This window comes from Crocodylus siamensis, chromosome 4 (genome assembly GCF_052110815.1).
Source record: "Crocodylus siamensis isolate JL-2025a chromosome 4, ASM5211081v1, whole genome shotgun sequence".
NCBI lineage: Eukaryota > Metazoa > Chordata > Crocodylia > Crocodylidae > Crocodylus > Crocodylus siamensis.
This window is the reverse complement of record NC_143398.1, coordinates 208,972,238-208,985,480: the sequence shown is the minus strand read 5'-3', so window position 1 is coordinate 208,985,480 and position 13,243 is coordinate 208,972,238. Positions and strand designations below refer to the sequence as shown.

The 13,243-nt window shown below is 41.3% G+C and overlaps 1 protein-coding gene across 1 annotated transcript in view; it reads right to left on the bottom strand.

Annotated features, from left to right (window-relative positions):
• LOC149867520 (sodium channel protein type 2 subunit alpha-like) overlaps positions 1-13,243 on the bottom strand; it is a 213,144-nt gene that overhangs the window by 25,166 nt on the left and 174,735 nt on the right. Inside the window, exon 21 of the mRNA XM_090045564.1 lies at positions 10,432-10,554. Coding sequence (XP_089901690.1) covers positions 10,432-10,554 — 123 coding nt within the window. The remainder of the gene's footprint in view (positions 1-10,431; positions 10,555-13,243) is intronic.

The following is a 13,243-nucleotide window of genomic DNA, read 5'->3' as shown; positions in this document are numbered from 1 at the left end:
CTATAAATAATAAGCCTAGCATCAGAAGGGAAAATTAAGTTTAGTGAGAAGGGGACACTGAGGAGAAAAAAACATACACAACAGACAACTATCAATACATCATAGCATTCTGTCTTGTGCACAGTAGGTGGCAGAAACAAGCTTTGTGGTCTCACAGAACAAGATACCAATGAGCAATTCACGGATATAGTACACTCTGTATACCAGTGATTCTCATTCTTTTTAGACTCTAGGCCACCCTTCATTGGACTCAAAGCACTATTCCATTATTTTTTGTGAATTCAGTGGCAACTAATTTAAAAAACAAATTTATATATTGTAGTGCTTACCCCCTTGTACAATATGGAAACATCTCTGATAAGAATAATTGGGTTTGATAAAACTTCTTTTACCTAATACACCTAACAATATGTACTGAAAATTTGATTCAGACATGTTACTTGAAGAAAAATGGGTACTGGGTACATGGGTACTGGAAGAAAAATGATGCATAGCTGTGTGTTCTAAAGTATTATTAATCATCACAAAGGAGTCGACAGAACATTTAAAGCTACATTTACATATTTTTGACATGCTCCAAGTAATAATCAGAATATCAGAACCTAGATCATTGAGAAGGAATGGTGCCTGCTTGGTACCAGGTCTATTGTGGACGTTGTCCAGCAGGAAAAAGGTGACCTCCTAGGGAATAACAAAATCTCCTGAAGCTGTTGACCTAAGCTGTTGGCCTCCATAGAGAAAGCTGGAGGAGATAACACTGCTAGAGGAGCAGCTGGTACTACCAATGCGCTCTGATTAGGTCTGAAATTAGAACACATAAGTTTTCTTCTCCATATCAGGCTGTACTGAAGAAATATGTACCAAATCTAGTGATGGTGGCAGTGGCACTCAGCTCTGCAAAAGGGACAGAAGACACAGCATCTTGATGAATGAACCTTCTGCAATCTTGTAGTGCTAGCTCTAAAGCACTCGGGTCTCTATGAATTTTTCCTGGAACTTTCAAAGGCTAAGAAGTCTTGGGGCTTGATCAGTAACTCAGAAAGGATTTTGCAAAGCAGGAAGCAATAGCTAACGTTTGAGGTGAGATGCAGTATGCCACTAAGCTCCTGATGGAGGACTTGCTCTTTGTACACATCTGTGCCAGACTTGTAATGCCAGGTGGCTCAGGACCATGTTTGTGCTGACATGCTGGTACAATGAGCATTTTTCCCTTGGGAAGTCTCCCCCTGGTCCCTGCCATGTCTTGATTTTCCAAGAAAATAAGGAAGGTTCCTCATGTCACAGACCAGCCTAGGGCACTCTCACTGTAGGTGTTTCTTGGGACTCCTCCACCCCTACACCCGATCCACATGCCAACCGTGGCTTGTCAGCTGTATGGTGCTTGATGTTTGCATTACAGGCAACTAGCTAGGTTTGGTGTGTTCCCACCTTGACAGACATCTTGATAAAAGGGGACATCACATGTATAATTAATTAGGTTACCCCAGCGATATTATGAATCAAAATGCTTTCACTAATGAATTCATTAATAAAGAAAAGAAGCTTTCGTCCTAATTGTGGAATCAGCACACTTCTTGACTACAGTTCCTCAGGTCACAAGGTCCGAAGTTAATTCCCAAATCATGCCAGTTCAACACAAGCTCATAATCAAAATTAACAATGGCCTATAATCAGTCCTTCAGACTACACGAGTCCTCAGCAAGCTATTGGGCAGTCTCAATTCAACAGCGCCCCTATTCAGGGAAATGGCTCTCCTGGCCGCACGCCTCCTAGCCAATTCTGCCCGTAAGGCATTGGCTCAATCCCAGGCCTTTCCTGGCCAGTTCAATCAGAGGTAAAAAAAATTTAAAAAATGAAACAGTGCAGTGGAAGAAAAAGGCCAAAAGAAAAACAAGAAAAGAGAGGCAGCAACATTTCTGCCTCCCTCATATGTCCCTCTGTCTGTGTCTGAGTGCTGGGGTCCTTCTTCCAGGCAGCCCTGGCACTGGTAAGGTTGAGGTACCCCTCTGGGTATCCCTGCTGTGGAAATGGCTTGGTGCTTTGCCAGTTGCACTGAGTTGGAGCTCATGGTTTCAGGGTTGCTTCTCACTCCCGTACCGGGCTGCTTTGTGCAAGCTCTTGTAGCCAGTTTCTAATGCAGGTGTCTGATGTCACACCTCTGTACCTCTTCAGCTTCAGCAAACATGTACTTAAGAATCATGTAGGTGGTGCTGCTTGCTATTCTGCAAACTCCGTACCTGCACCTGCATCAGGTATTTTTTGGTTCTAGCCCTTACTGGGCATTTTGTCTTGATGTGCTGCATCCCTCTGATGCTGACAAAACCCCTCCCACAGGGCTTCCAGTCCCTAGGACCAGTCACACCATGACACTCCTGAAGCAGGATCTTGAACATTTGAGGCTGAATTAAGCTTGCCAAGGAAAGAGACTAGTACAGGAACACAATGTCAGAGAGTGCTCAATACTGGACTAAAGTCCTGGCTTCTAGACCTATGAATGAGTTTTTGGCCCTGTCTAGGGAGAATATTCTAAGTTTCCTTTCTTCTTTCTGGTCCTGAGTTTAAAGGCCCCAAAACTTGCAATCCCTCTCTGTGATGTGGGACTAGTTAGACAGTGTAAACATAGAGAGTGACTGTGAGAATCACTGCATCTCAGGGAAGTCAACACTGAGAAGATTTTGGTAATGGTATAACCACACGGAGAGAGAAAAACTGTCACTGCCAAGTAGTGGTAACAAGCTCAAATTAAATGTGTTACCAGGAAAAAAGAAGAAAAAGAAAAAAAATCTCCAAAATGCCGAAGATCTTGAAATATGTGGCACAACTAAAATTTAAATAATGGAGGTGGGAGGGCTGAGGACCTTAACCCCCAACTTAAAGGTGAACACCTTCTCCTTTCATTCCCAAATAGAAAAAGGGGGAAGAAGAGACAGGTAAGATGAAAGAACGACATAATATAATAAAAATCAATAATAAAATGGGGAGCCCACGCTGGTGCTTCTTAATGCAGGCTGCAAAGATTGACAAAAATAAAATAACTCAGCCAGGTGGTTGAGAGGAACTGAGAAGTAGGAATTGTGCACTATTCCTTATAACCCATGATGCAGGGCTGGTTTTCTAGGTGGCACATGATGCAGATACTTTGAAGGCAAAAGCCTCCAGCTGAAGCTTAGTGACGTGAGACACAGCTACAATTGACAATGCAGGACCTCTCTTATGAGGAAAAAAAATAGAGGTTCATCTAAGCAACCTAGTGGACTAAAATGTTTAAATAGAATTACTAAATTCACATATGTAGCATTATTCAAGACAGGAAAAGAGACAAAACAAGTCCCAAATGGACATTAGATGACAGGGCAGGAAAGAATAAAACATCTAAAGGGTGAAAACTGATTAAGACCTATAGTAACCTAGCAATGACTGAAGTTGTTAAGTCAGAGACTGAGAAACTATAGAAAAGACTAACACAGCTAATACAGGGAGCTTGAGGCAAAAATAAAAATGGCTAGTTTATCCGTGAGTATAAAACCTACTAGGTAGAGTACAAAGCTCATAAGCTTGGAAAAAGTTTGTTGGCAGAGAACTCACTGATGCAGCGTGGAAAGAACATAAATCATTATACTTTCATTATATTACAGTTATGTTCATGCTAGAACAGCGGCTCACAATCTGTGGTACATGTACCACCAGTGGTATGCAGAAAACCTGCCAGTGGTACATGGCAGCAGCAGGTGGGGGCACTCAGAGTACTCATACCTGGCACAGGCACCCAGCATGTGGCTCTGGGCACCACTACACATTGCAGCGAGGGGTGCAGCCAATGCCAGGCTATCTGTATCACCAGTGCTCCCCACATGTATGTGCAGTTCTTGCACTTGCCAGACATGGGAGGAAAGCCCCACACATTGGAATCGGCTGCCGTCCCTGCCAGGGCTGTGCAGCATGGAAGGGAAGCCACAGGCACCTTCCCCTGGAGGCAGAGAAGGCACCTGGCTCCAGTGCATGGGGCTTCCCTCCCATGCCTCACAAGTGTGGGGACTGCCAGCAATACAGACTGCCTGGTGAAAGATGCACCCCTTGCTGCAATGTGCAGTGTTGGCTGGAGCCACACCCTGAGCACTCCCACCTGCTCCTGTGCCATGGGGGAAATGCAGGGGGTGCCCACACCCCGTACTCGCCCTCACACCCCACAACCTCCACACACCCGCACCCTTCCCCCACAACCCTCCACAGATACATAACCTCACATTATACCCTATGCTCCCCCCCACACAGCCACACCTCCTCACAACCCCTCCCACACCCTACTGTACACACATCCACACTCCCCTCTCCGTAGCTCACCTGATGGTACTTCAGATTGTATCATTTTAAATTGCTAGTGTGCAAGATGTCAGACTTTGGGAACCACTGTGCTACAATATTGGATAGAATTTGGTCACTTTAAGGCAGTGCTTTCTATTTAGGTGCAAAGCCTTTGAACTGAAACATGACTATGCATTTACCTAAAATACACATTCATCCAAACTTGATTAACCAGTTCTTGGACAGTTTTAGGGCTGCTACTAGAAGTGTTAAAATTTACAAGAGCTTGGGTTGCTATAAGCAACTCTGCAAATGATGGGAGATAGCAGCCCTGAAACTAACTAGCGCCTTTCATTTCAAAGGCTTTTAATAGCAACCCTCTAGCAACTGCTTCCCATTCACTGCTTCTAGTACCAATTATTATGCAATTAGCTAGTATTTAATTACATTATGAAGATAAACAGGGCTGAAAGATACTATGAAGCTTAGTGGCTTAGGTACCAGTAGTGTAAATGCTGGGGTGGGGGTGGGTGAGCATAGCGGCAGCCCTGGGCACCATGTTTGGTAGGGCAGGCTGGGAAGGGGCACAAAATAGCTACTGCCACAGTGGTGCCTGACTGCACTGCCATCATCAGCATTGAAGCAACTGGTACTGCCCTGTGCCTTATGGCTGCCCCAGACACAGAGCCACTCTGCTGTATCTGGTATGCACTTAAGTGATGGGGGATAACCAATTTTTGTTATGTAAGCAAATAATGCACTTACCCAGCATATGTGATTAGGATATACTATATAATATGAACTTTATTTTCTAAATGAGATTCATGCCACCACCACAAGTTACACTTCAGGTAATCACACCTTAAGTTGTTACTCAGATACACATTCAACCTGATTAATGGTGTGATAAAACAAGCAATAAACTACAAAATTATTTCATAAGAAATGTGTAATAACTTTGTAGCTTGTTCTAATAATACCATTAATTGAATATGTGGCCAAGTGCTCCACTGTGGCTGGAAGCCCCATTAGCTGAGGGGCTCCAAGTCACAGGGGGGCACCACCCACTGCCAGTAGTGGCATCATCAGTGGCAGGGCTTGCAGTGAGAACACTGCCTGCCCCCCCTTCAGCCTCCTCAGGTGGGGGGCTCATAATGGGGGCAGAATCTTGGCAGCTGTGACCACTACAAACCCCACACATCACAAGACTTGCAGCAGGGGCATTCTCCCCACTGCCCCTGCTGTTAGACCCTCAACTGATGATGCTCACAGCAGGGGCAGCTTTCTCTGGGCTGCACCTCTGTGAACTCCCATGCTGGCTGCAAGGCTCACACTGGGGGCAGTGTGAGACACTCACCCCACTCGGAGCCCCGCTAAGCCTAGTCAGCTGTGGAGGTTGCAGCTGCAAAAGCCGGTGCAGAGGAAGCCCAGAATTGTAATCCAAGGCTCCCCTTACCCTAGTGATAAGATGTGATGTGATCTACTGAGCAACCCCACAATTTTGCCTGCTACCTGTGCATGGCAGGAGAGGCCCTGAAAACAGACCTATAAAAATTATTTCAGAGTGTAACAAGGTTCAATGATGCAAAGATGGAAAGTTAAAATTTTGTTTTATTAAAGTGTTTTGTTTATTTAAGTAATGTGAACTGGAAGCAATATTCATATTTCTGCAAGAGATAGAACTGCTTGTCCAACTCAGAATCTGTAACTTGAATGTTATAATTTAAAAATTTGGAGCTTAGGCTACTTTTTCCAAGCTGCCTCATCAGATGCAAGTCAGTCTGAGCCATTTTTGTATCCAGTCTTATTCTAATTTGGATGTCTACTAATTCTGTTTTTGACACTGGTTTGTAGGTGCTGCCAACTTCACTGGTGCCCAAGGGATTTAAATTGTCAGTAAAAACCAGGAGACCAAATGATCTCCATGTAGAAAACGTGGTTTTATAAAGTTAAATACAGGATTTTCATATTACTGAAGGAATCGTTAAACTGATACATTATTATTATTGTTGTTGACATAATTTTTTAAGTAGGGTTGACCTATGTTCTCACCCAGTAAATGGTAGTTCTTATGTTCTGATATGTTCTTATTGATGCTATGCAATATGTAAGATATGCTAACAAAGAGATTTCTCTCACCAAAAGATCTATATAGAAGTAGGTATAATACATTATATAAAAATGCATATATGCACCATATGGATGAATAGAGAAAAATGTCATGACTGAAATTGGAAAGGGTTACAGAAAATGATTTTCAGGAGGCAGTTATATGGGGAAACTAAAACCATCCTATAAAGTAATTAGTAGTGTGATGAAATTAATGGATGGCAAAGAGCCAGTGACAGCTCAATTTTAGTCCCACTTCTCCCACACTGTGGTGCTTAGCTACACGTAAAATTTATATAAAAACTTTCACACCTGCAGCTCAAAGTGCTTTTCAAATGTTCGTGATTCCTCACCATCTTTTTCTAAGACTAGTAATTAGCTTAAACATACAGATAAGAATAATGTGGCTGAGAGAGATTCAGGACAACATTCACAAGGCTGTCTGTTGATTTTAGGTACACCACTGGATACACCTAGACTCAGTGGGTGTGTCTACATGAGATGTTTACTGCAGATCTGACTAATTAGCTCTATAGAAAAGACATAGCATCTATACACACAGCCCTGTTAGACCACAGGAAACTAATTAACTCCAGCATAGGTTAGTACTTGTAAACAAAAGTACAGTTCTATGGGGGTGTTCTTTAGTGCACAGCCTTGCACTGGAGCACGCTTGTGTCCCAGCCAGCCCCTCCACAGCACATTGAGACAGGTCGAAGCAAGCCCAGGCTGGTAGGTTTATCTCCTGGGCCCCCTGCCAGCTGGGGCTGCTCCAGGTTGGCTCAATGTGCTATGGTCCTGGGCACATGAAGATGCTTTACCTGGGAGCAATAAACTCTGACGTGATATGTGCCAGAGTTTGAGTTGCATTAATTTCATGGTAGATACACACAGTGATACTAAGCATATCATTTAGGTCAGTGGAAGCACTGAAAAAATTCATTACCAAAGATCATGCAGTGCAGAACCACCTGAATGAGAGTTAATCAATATCTATCCCAGTAGAATGATGGTTCTCAATCAGTAGGCTGTCGGGATGTCCTATGCCCAATGATTATTCAATATATAAACAATGAAAAACTTCCTGGCAGTGGTCATCTAAAGGAAAAAGAGTCAGACTCTGTCTTGTTTGCTTTTTCTCGAGTCCCTTAAGTCTTTGACTTTTGATTGTGCAACAGCCCAGCTTCAACAGGAGGAAGGAGAAGTTCTTTCAGTCCTGTCTGGTCCACAGCCCTGGCAATTAAGGTTCTCTCCTGGGAAGCAGGAGATGAGAGTTCAAACCGCCTGGGGCTCTGGGTGGAGCTGGGAGCCAAGTTTTTCTACTTCTTGGCCCTAACCATTAATCTATAGAGCACAAGGTTGTTGTCACTGCCACTACCAGCTCACCAAACAGATGATGCATGTGCATTTTTTCTCACCTACCTGAAGATTTAGTGATTTGGGGGAAATGCAAATAGAGTTGGACCATGACGGTATTTAGGCAAAGGGAGACACCTACATGCCTATCCTGCAGATGGAAACATATAAGAAATCTAGGCAATTCAGCAGTTCTGTGACTGCCACGTGGGGTGGAATAAGATCACGTTTAGATGCTTAAAAGCCATGCAAAACCAGGTTAGGGATCTTAAAGACAAAATAAGATCATGCTCATTTTCACAAAAAGAAAATCAAGGAAGCAAGCACCGGCTGCCCACAGCTACTAAAGCTTCCGCATGGCTTCTTGTGTAACCTGACAGCACTGTTCCAGTTCTCACTCTGGAACATCATCACTCAGTTCTCTGCTCACAATGATAACACACTTGGTCAAAAAAACCAAATTTCATGCATTGCTTTGCCCCCCCCCCCCCCCCCCCCAAAAAAAAATACAAGAGAGATCCTTTACAGAATCCTTGAAGAGCACGAGTTTCTACTTTTATTGACTTATGCTCACTTTAAGAAGCCTGTACTTTAATGGTAGCACAGCCCAGGTATTCTTAGAATACTTCAGGAAAGAGTAAGACTGGTAGGAATTTGATTTTTTCTTCACTTATGAACTGGGCTGTATTTTTTCTTTATTCAGAAAAAGTCCCCAAGATATACCAGAAATCATTTATTAACAAACTACTTTATGTGCTTCTGATGTACATTTTTTTTCTGTCAGGCCTCATCTCAGGGCCAGAATCATTAACATGAGTCCATGTCACTATAGAAACATAGCAAGGCAGTACAGAGTGAAGTTAGGTTTATATCCCTCTCAGAATTTTGTTGAGAACAAGATGACAACAGTTACTGAAAAATAAAAGCAGACCAAATAAGCATTATGCATGGCACTAAATGGAGGTGCCCACAAGAAACTTTGAAAGAAAAATAGTAAGTGAAGAAAAATACTAATCACATCTAACTGTTGTGAGTGAAAACTGCACAGTCACTCCATTTGTGTAATAAAAAGATCTGCATATCTTAAATTCAGTCATATTTGATAAATGGCTTCTATTGTGGTCAGCATACTTTAATTACTGTGATTAACTACCTAAGGAAAAAAAAATTGGTGTCTTTTCTTTGCTACAGATTTCATATGACAGCCAACAGGATTTGACAATGTTTCTAACTGTTTAAGGAGTTAAGAGGATCTTAATCAGTACCACTGAGAGAGAAATTTTGCAGAAAACTAGTGACAGCCCAATGACTCCCAGCTGAAATCACTCCAGGATCACAGAGCAGCTAGGATAGCAGAGGCAGTAGTAGACAGCCTATGTCTGAGTCCAGCAGATGGTGAGAACTGAATTAGTCCTGGGGCAGCTGGTAATCTGGCTGAGCATTTCCCCCAACTCTTCTCCCAGACTAAGAGCATATGCAACATGGAAAAACCTGGGAAGTGAGTGGTGTGCATGGCAGGTCTGGGATGGGAATAGGTCATGAAAGCTGGTATTTGGATCCATAAACAAGGTATTGTACACTGGACCCACACACAGGCTGGCAGGTTCTCTGAAGATTCAGAGCTGGACCTCACAAGCATCTCAGTCTGAGTGGACATAGCAAAGGGAAATGCTCTGGGATGAGAGTTTGACTCCCTTTGGTAGTTAGTCACCAGAAATAATTCTTATAAAATTGGGTAAAAATTATTTCAAAATTTGTGAGGAGGCCCTAGAATATTTTAGCTAAGTCCAGTACCTTTTCATGGGGATGACTGAAAAGTGGTTTGACTCGATGAAACTGAGGATATGTCAGGAACCTGCCATACTTTCATAAATTGACAAATCCAGAAGATGTATTAAACTTTGGGAATGGGAAGGCTTAGTGAACAGACCATATTTGGTATCTGGGTCATCCAGGTGTGATGGAGAACAACATCACTAACCAGGGCACAGATAACTCTTTGGCTAACAGTAGAAGGGGAACTATTAATTATCTGCTCTGAAGCTGGAGGCAGGGGGAGGACAGAAGCACACAAGCTAATCCTTGATGTCTCCTTTTGGCTGGGTACTTTTTTCTTTCAACCAGGTCCCCTTAGAGAAACTGGTCCCTTTGAAAAGAGAACTTGAAATAGACTCAAGAGGAGGTACCCTTTAAGAAACTAGGGACAAAGTTTCTCAAAGGAGTTGGGTGCCCAATGTGTATAAACTGAAGATACTATACATTTTCCCTAGCCCCGGAATAAGGAAAGAGCACTGGGACCCAGAGTGGGTTGGTATCTATTTGTAGAGGTGTGGGAAAGGGTAGGGAAGACTGATAGCAATCCTTCATTTGGTAGAGATGGGTAAAGAAGAAATTTATGACCTGGACTGTAAGAGTGCTTGCTGGTCATTCCCAAATTTGTTAATAAAACTGTGGCTTTATTGCATCTTGTCTTTCTGTGGAAAAATAGCTAGGACTTCAATTAACAAATGAGCCTAGGCAAAGCACACAATTGATATGGTTAAACGCAGCATAATAGAACATAGTAGTGTAAGTTTCAATAACAGATGCACAGTACATAATTTCTATACTGTTATATAATTTATTGTGCTTCTTTGCATGCATTACTCTTTCTGTTTTTCTTACCCTCATTCCTTCAAATCGTGATAAAGCCCGTAAAGGTCTCAAGGCTCTTAGTGTTCTAAGTGATTTAATTGGACCAAGTTCTGAGTAGCCCAACGCATTAGCTGTTAAACTAATCAAAGAAACCTACAGGGGGGAAAAAACACAAAACAGAAATATTTTTTATGCATCTATATTTTAGGTTGGCTGAAAAACTCATCAAACTTAGACCTGAACCCTGATGTGACCTAAGCCCCTGTTGCTTGTTGCTGAATGCAGTGTAAGCTTCAGTTGTCTCTCAGAGTTTGGCATTGTATGAAGTAGAAAACAATATAAAGTATTAGGAAAAACAGAAGTCTCAAAACATTTTAGGAATCATACATGCAACTGGTTTCCACCATATTCAGCCAAATATAATTTTTAATGAGACCAAACCAGCGACATTATTATGTGAACAGTGTTAAAGTCTGAAATCATTTTTTTTCTATAAAAACACAGGTTACATATTGATATAATGGATAACATTGTTGAAATCTTTACACAGCATTTTATAAACATATTACTGTAAAAACTAAATCTTACCTTATTGCTGAATGTCCAAAAATAAAATGGAATATCATTTTCTTTGGTACAAGAAAGATTAAATGTGTTCTATTCATAAATCATTCAGGAAATGGTACTGTATTCAAATTTTATTATTAAAGTACTGTAGGTGTGACAAAATATGACACAGAACTTTGAGTTTGTTAATTAATTTTCTGGGAAACCATAAGATTCAAAATAGGACATAATTAGAGTAATTAATTATTCATTTCTTAATCAGGTGAGATAGATTCAAGGAGTGGTCCCTAATGAGAAAGAAAGGTCACTGATACAGAGAAATCTAGACTTCTTGATAAACTAGGCATGAGGCGGGAGGGGGGACAGAATTGTGGGGGACGTTTTTAGCAATAACAACATTTTTGGAATAGACACTTTCCCATTCTGCAGGCCAGCGGTCATACATCAAGGAACACAAAATACAGGATATAGGACTCTCCACTGGGAAAAAGTGACTATGAGAAAAAGGACTTGGGAACTGTGGTAGCAGAACTGCTCCCAATGCCACAGTTTGGCTATAAGGACTAATTTGATAATACAGTGGTTTTTTTAATCTATGGGACATAAGATCACTGGATGCTGAAGCAATACAAATTCAGATAGGAAAAGGTACAATTTTTATTTTTAATAGTAAAACTAATCAACTATGGGACAATTTATCAAGGGATATGATGGATTTTCTATCATAGGAAATTTTAAAATTGAGATTGGAAGTTTAAATTACTTTGAATTAAATTTGCATTGGATTTCCAAGAAACTGCAACGTAAAAGTCTAAAAAAATGTTACCATGCTATACTAAAAGAGAATAAATTATTCTGCCTAAAATTCTACTAAGGGTAGAAAATAACTGTGTTGGTATCAGATATGAAATGGGAATTACAAAGTGAGAAATTCTTCATTCCATCTCATGACATCTATAGCACTGACGTAAAGCACCAGACAACAAGGAAGGGACAGCAGAAGAAAATGTTCCAAAGCCAAGAGGAAAAGACCATATGACATTAGGGCTGCGAGTGCTTTTTTAATAGAAGAGCTAATGTTATTGTCAGTTCAAGGACAATTATGCCGCCTTCTCATTTTGTACATAAGCAGGTTTCTTGGCCTTTCAGCTTTTCTAAGTGTACTCCCCATCCTGTAACAATGGCATCTGTTGTAAGAACTACATGTTCCAGTGCAAACTGAAAAATCAATTACAACAAGACTCATTTTGGTTCAAAAGTGAGCAGTATTGGTACGGTACTGCTTACTTTTGGATCAAAATGAGTGAAATTTCATCTGTGAGCATATCATCTACTGAGTCAGTTTAGTGTATGTTCTTGTAATGTTAACTTCCAGTCAAGTATTATGTAGCCACAGTAAAGCATGATGTCAATACATACAACTCTGAGGCCCATGTGAATACCTTCATTCTTGTGGGTTTAGCGGAGTGTGAAAGTAACTCTCCTAAACTCAGAATGCCCCTGCAGTGCATCAGGCACCAGAGTCATATGTAAGTTTTGAGACAAGATATTTCACTAGAATTTTGCATGGGCTTCCTTTTCCACTATCCACTCCTTGTAGTGTCAAACTTCCAATGAGGACACAAGAGAACTTTTTCAGAATGATGGAAAAAATACTTGTGCCCCTTTCCTTCAGCTGTCTCAGAATACAAATAGTAAATATGCATATTCACTTACGGAAAGTAGTGGAATATTCATTTACAGGACACAGGGAGAATTGGGGGTCTTCCTAACCAAAACTGTTCAAATGGCAAAAAGTATCTGAGATAATTTAGGAGACTTGCCTCCTGAATTAGGCCTCCAGATTAGACCAGTGTTTTCCAGTGAGGGGCTTCCAGACTGAGATGGGTGGGCACTAGGATCCAGTCTACTTCTCCCTGCTACTTGGCTGGATCTCATGATTAAATTCATTATTCAAATTTATCAACACTTACATTTGTGAATATTTAATTTTGGTGGGACTGACTCTTTGAACCTTGCTCGGTTCCCAAGCACCACTAGGGGTCGATATGCAGGAAGCAAAATACAAGTGATGAAAGAACAATAATGGATTACTTCTGAATTATCTTTGTAAAAATTCTGTTTATTGTTGAAAGTGAAGAGAAATCATTCAGCAGATAAAATAGTTCCATAACGAGCTTAAACAGGGAAGGTCAAAAGAAGTGCTGTTTGCATCTTCCCTTCCAAAAAGCACTGAAAAGCCTATTAAACACAATAAAGAAATGATTGTGTTTGA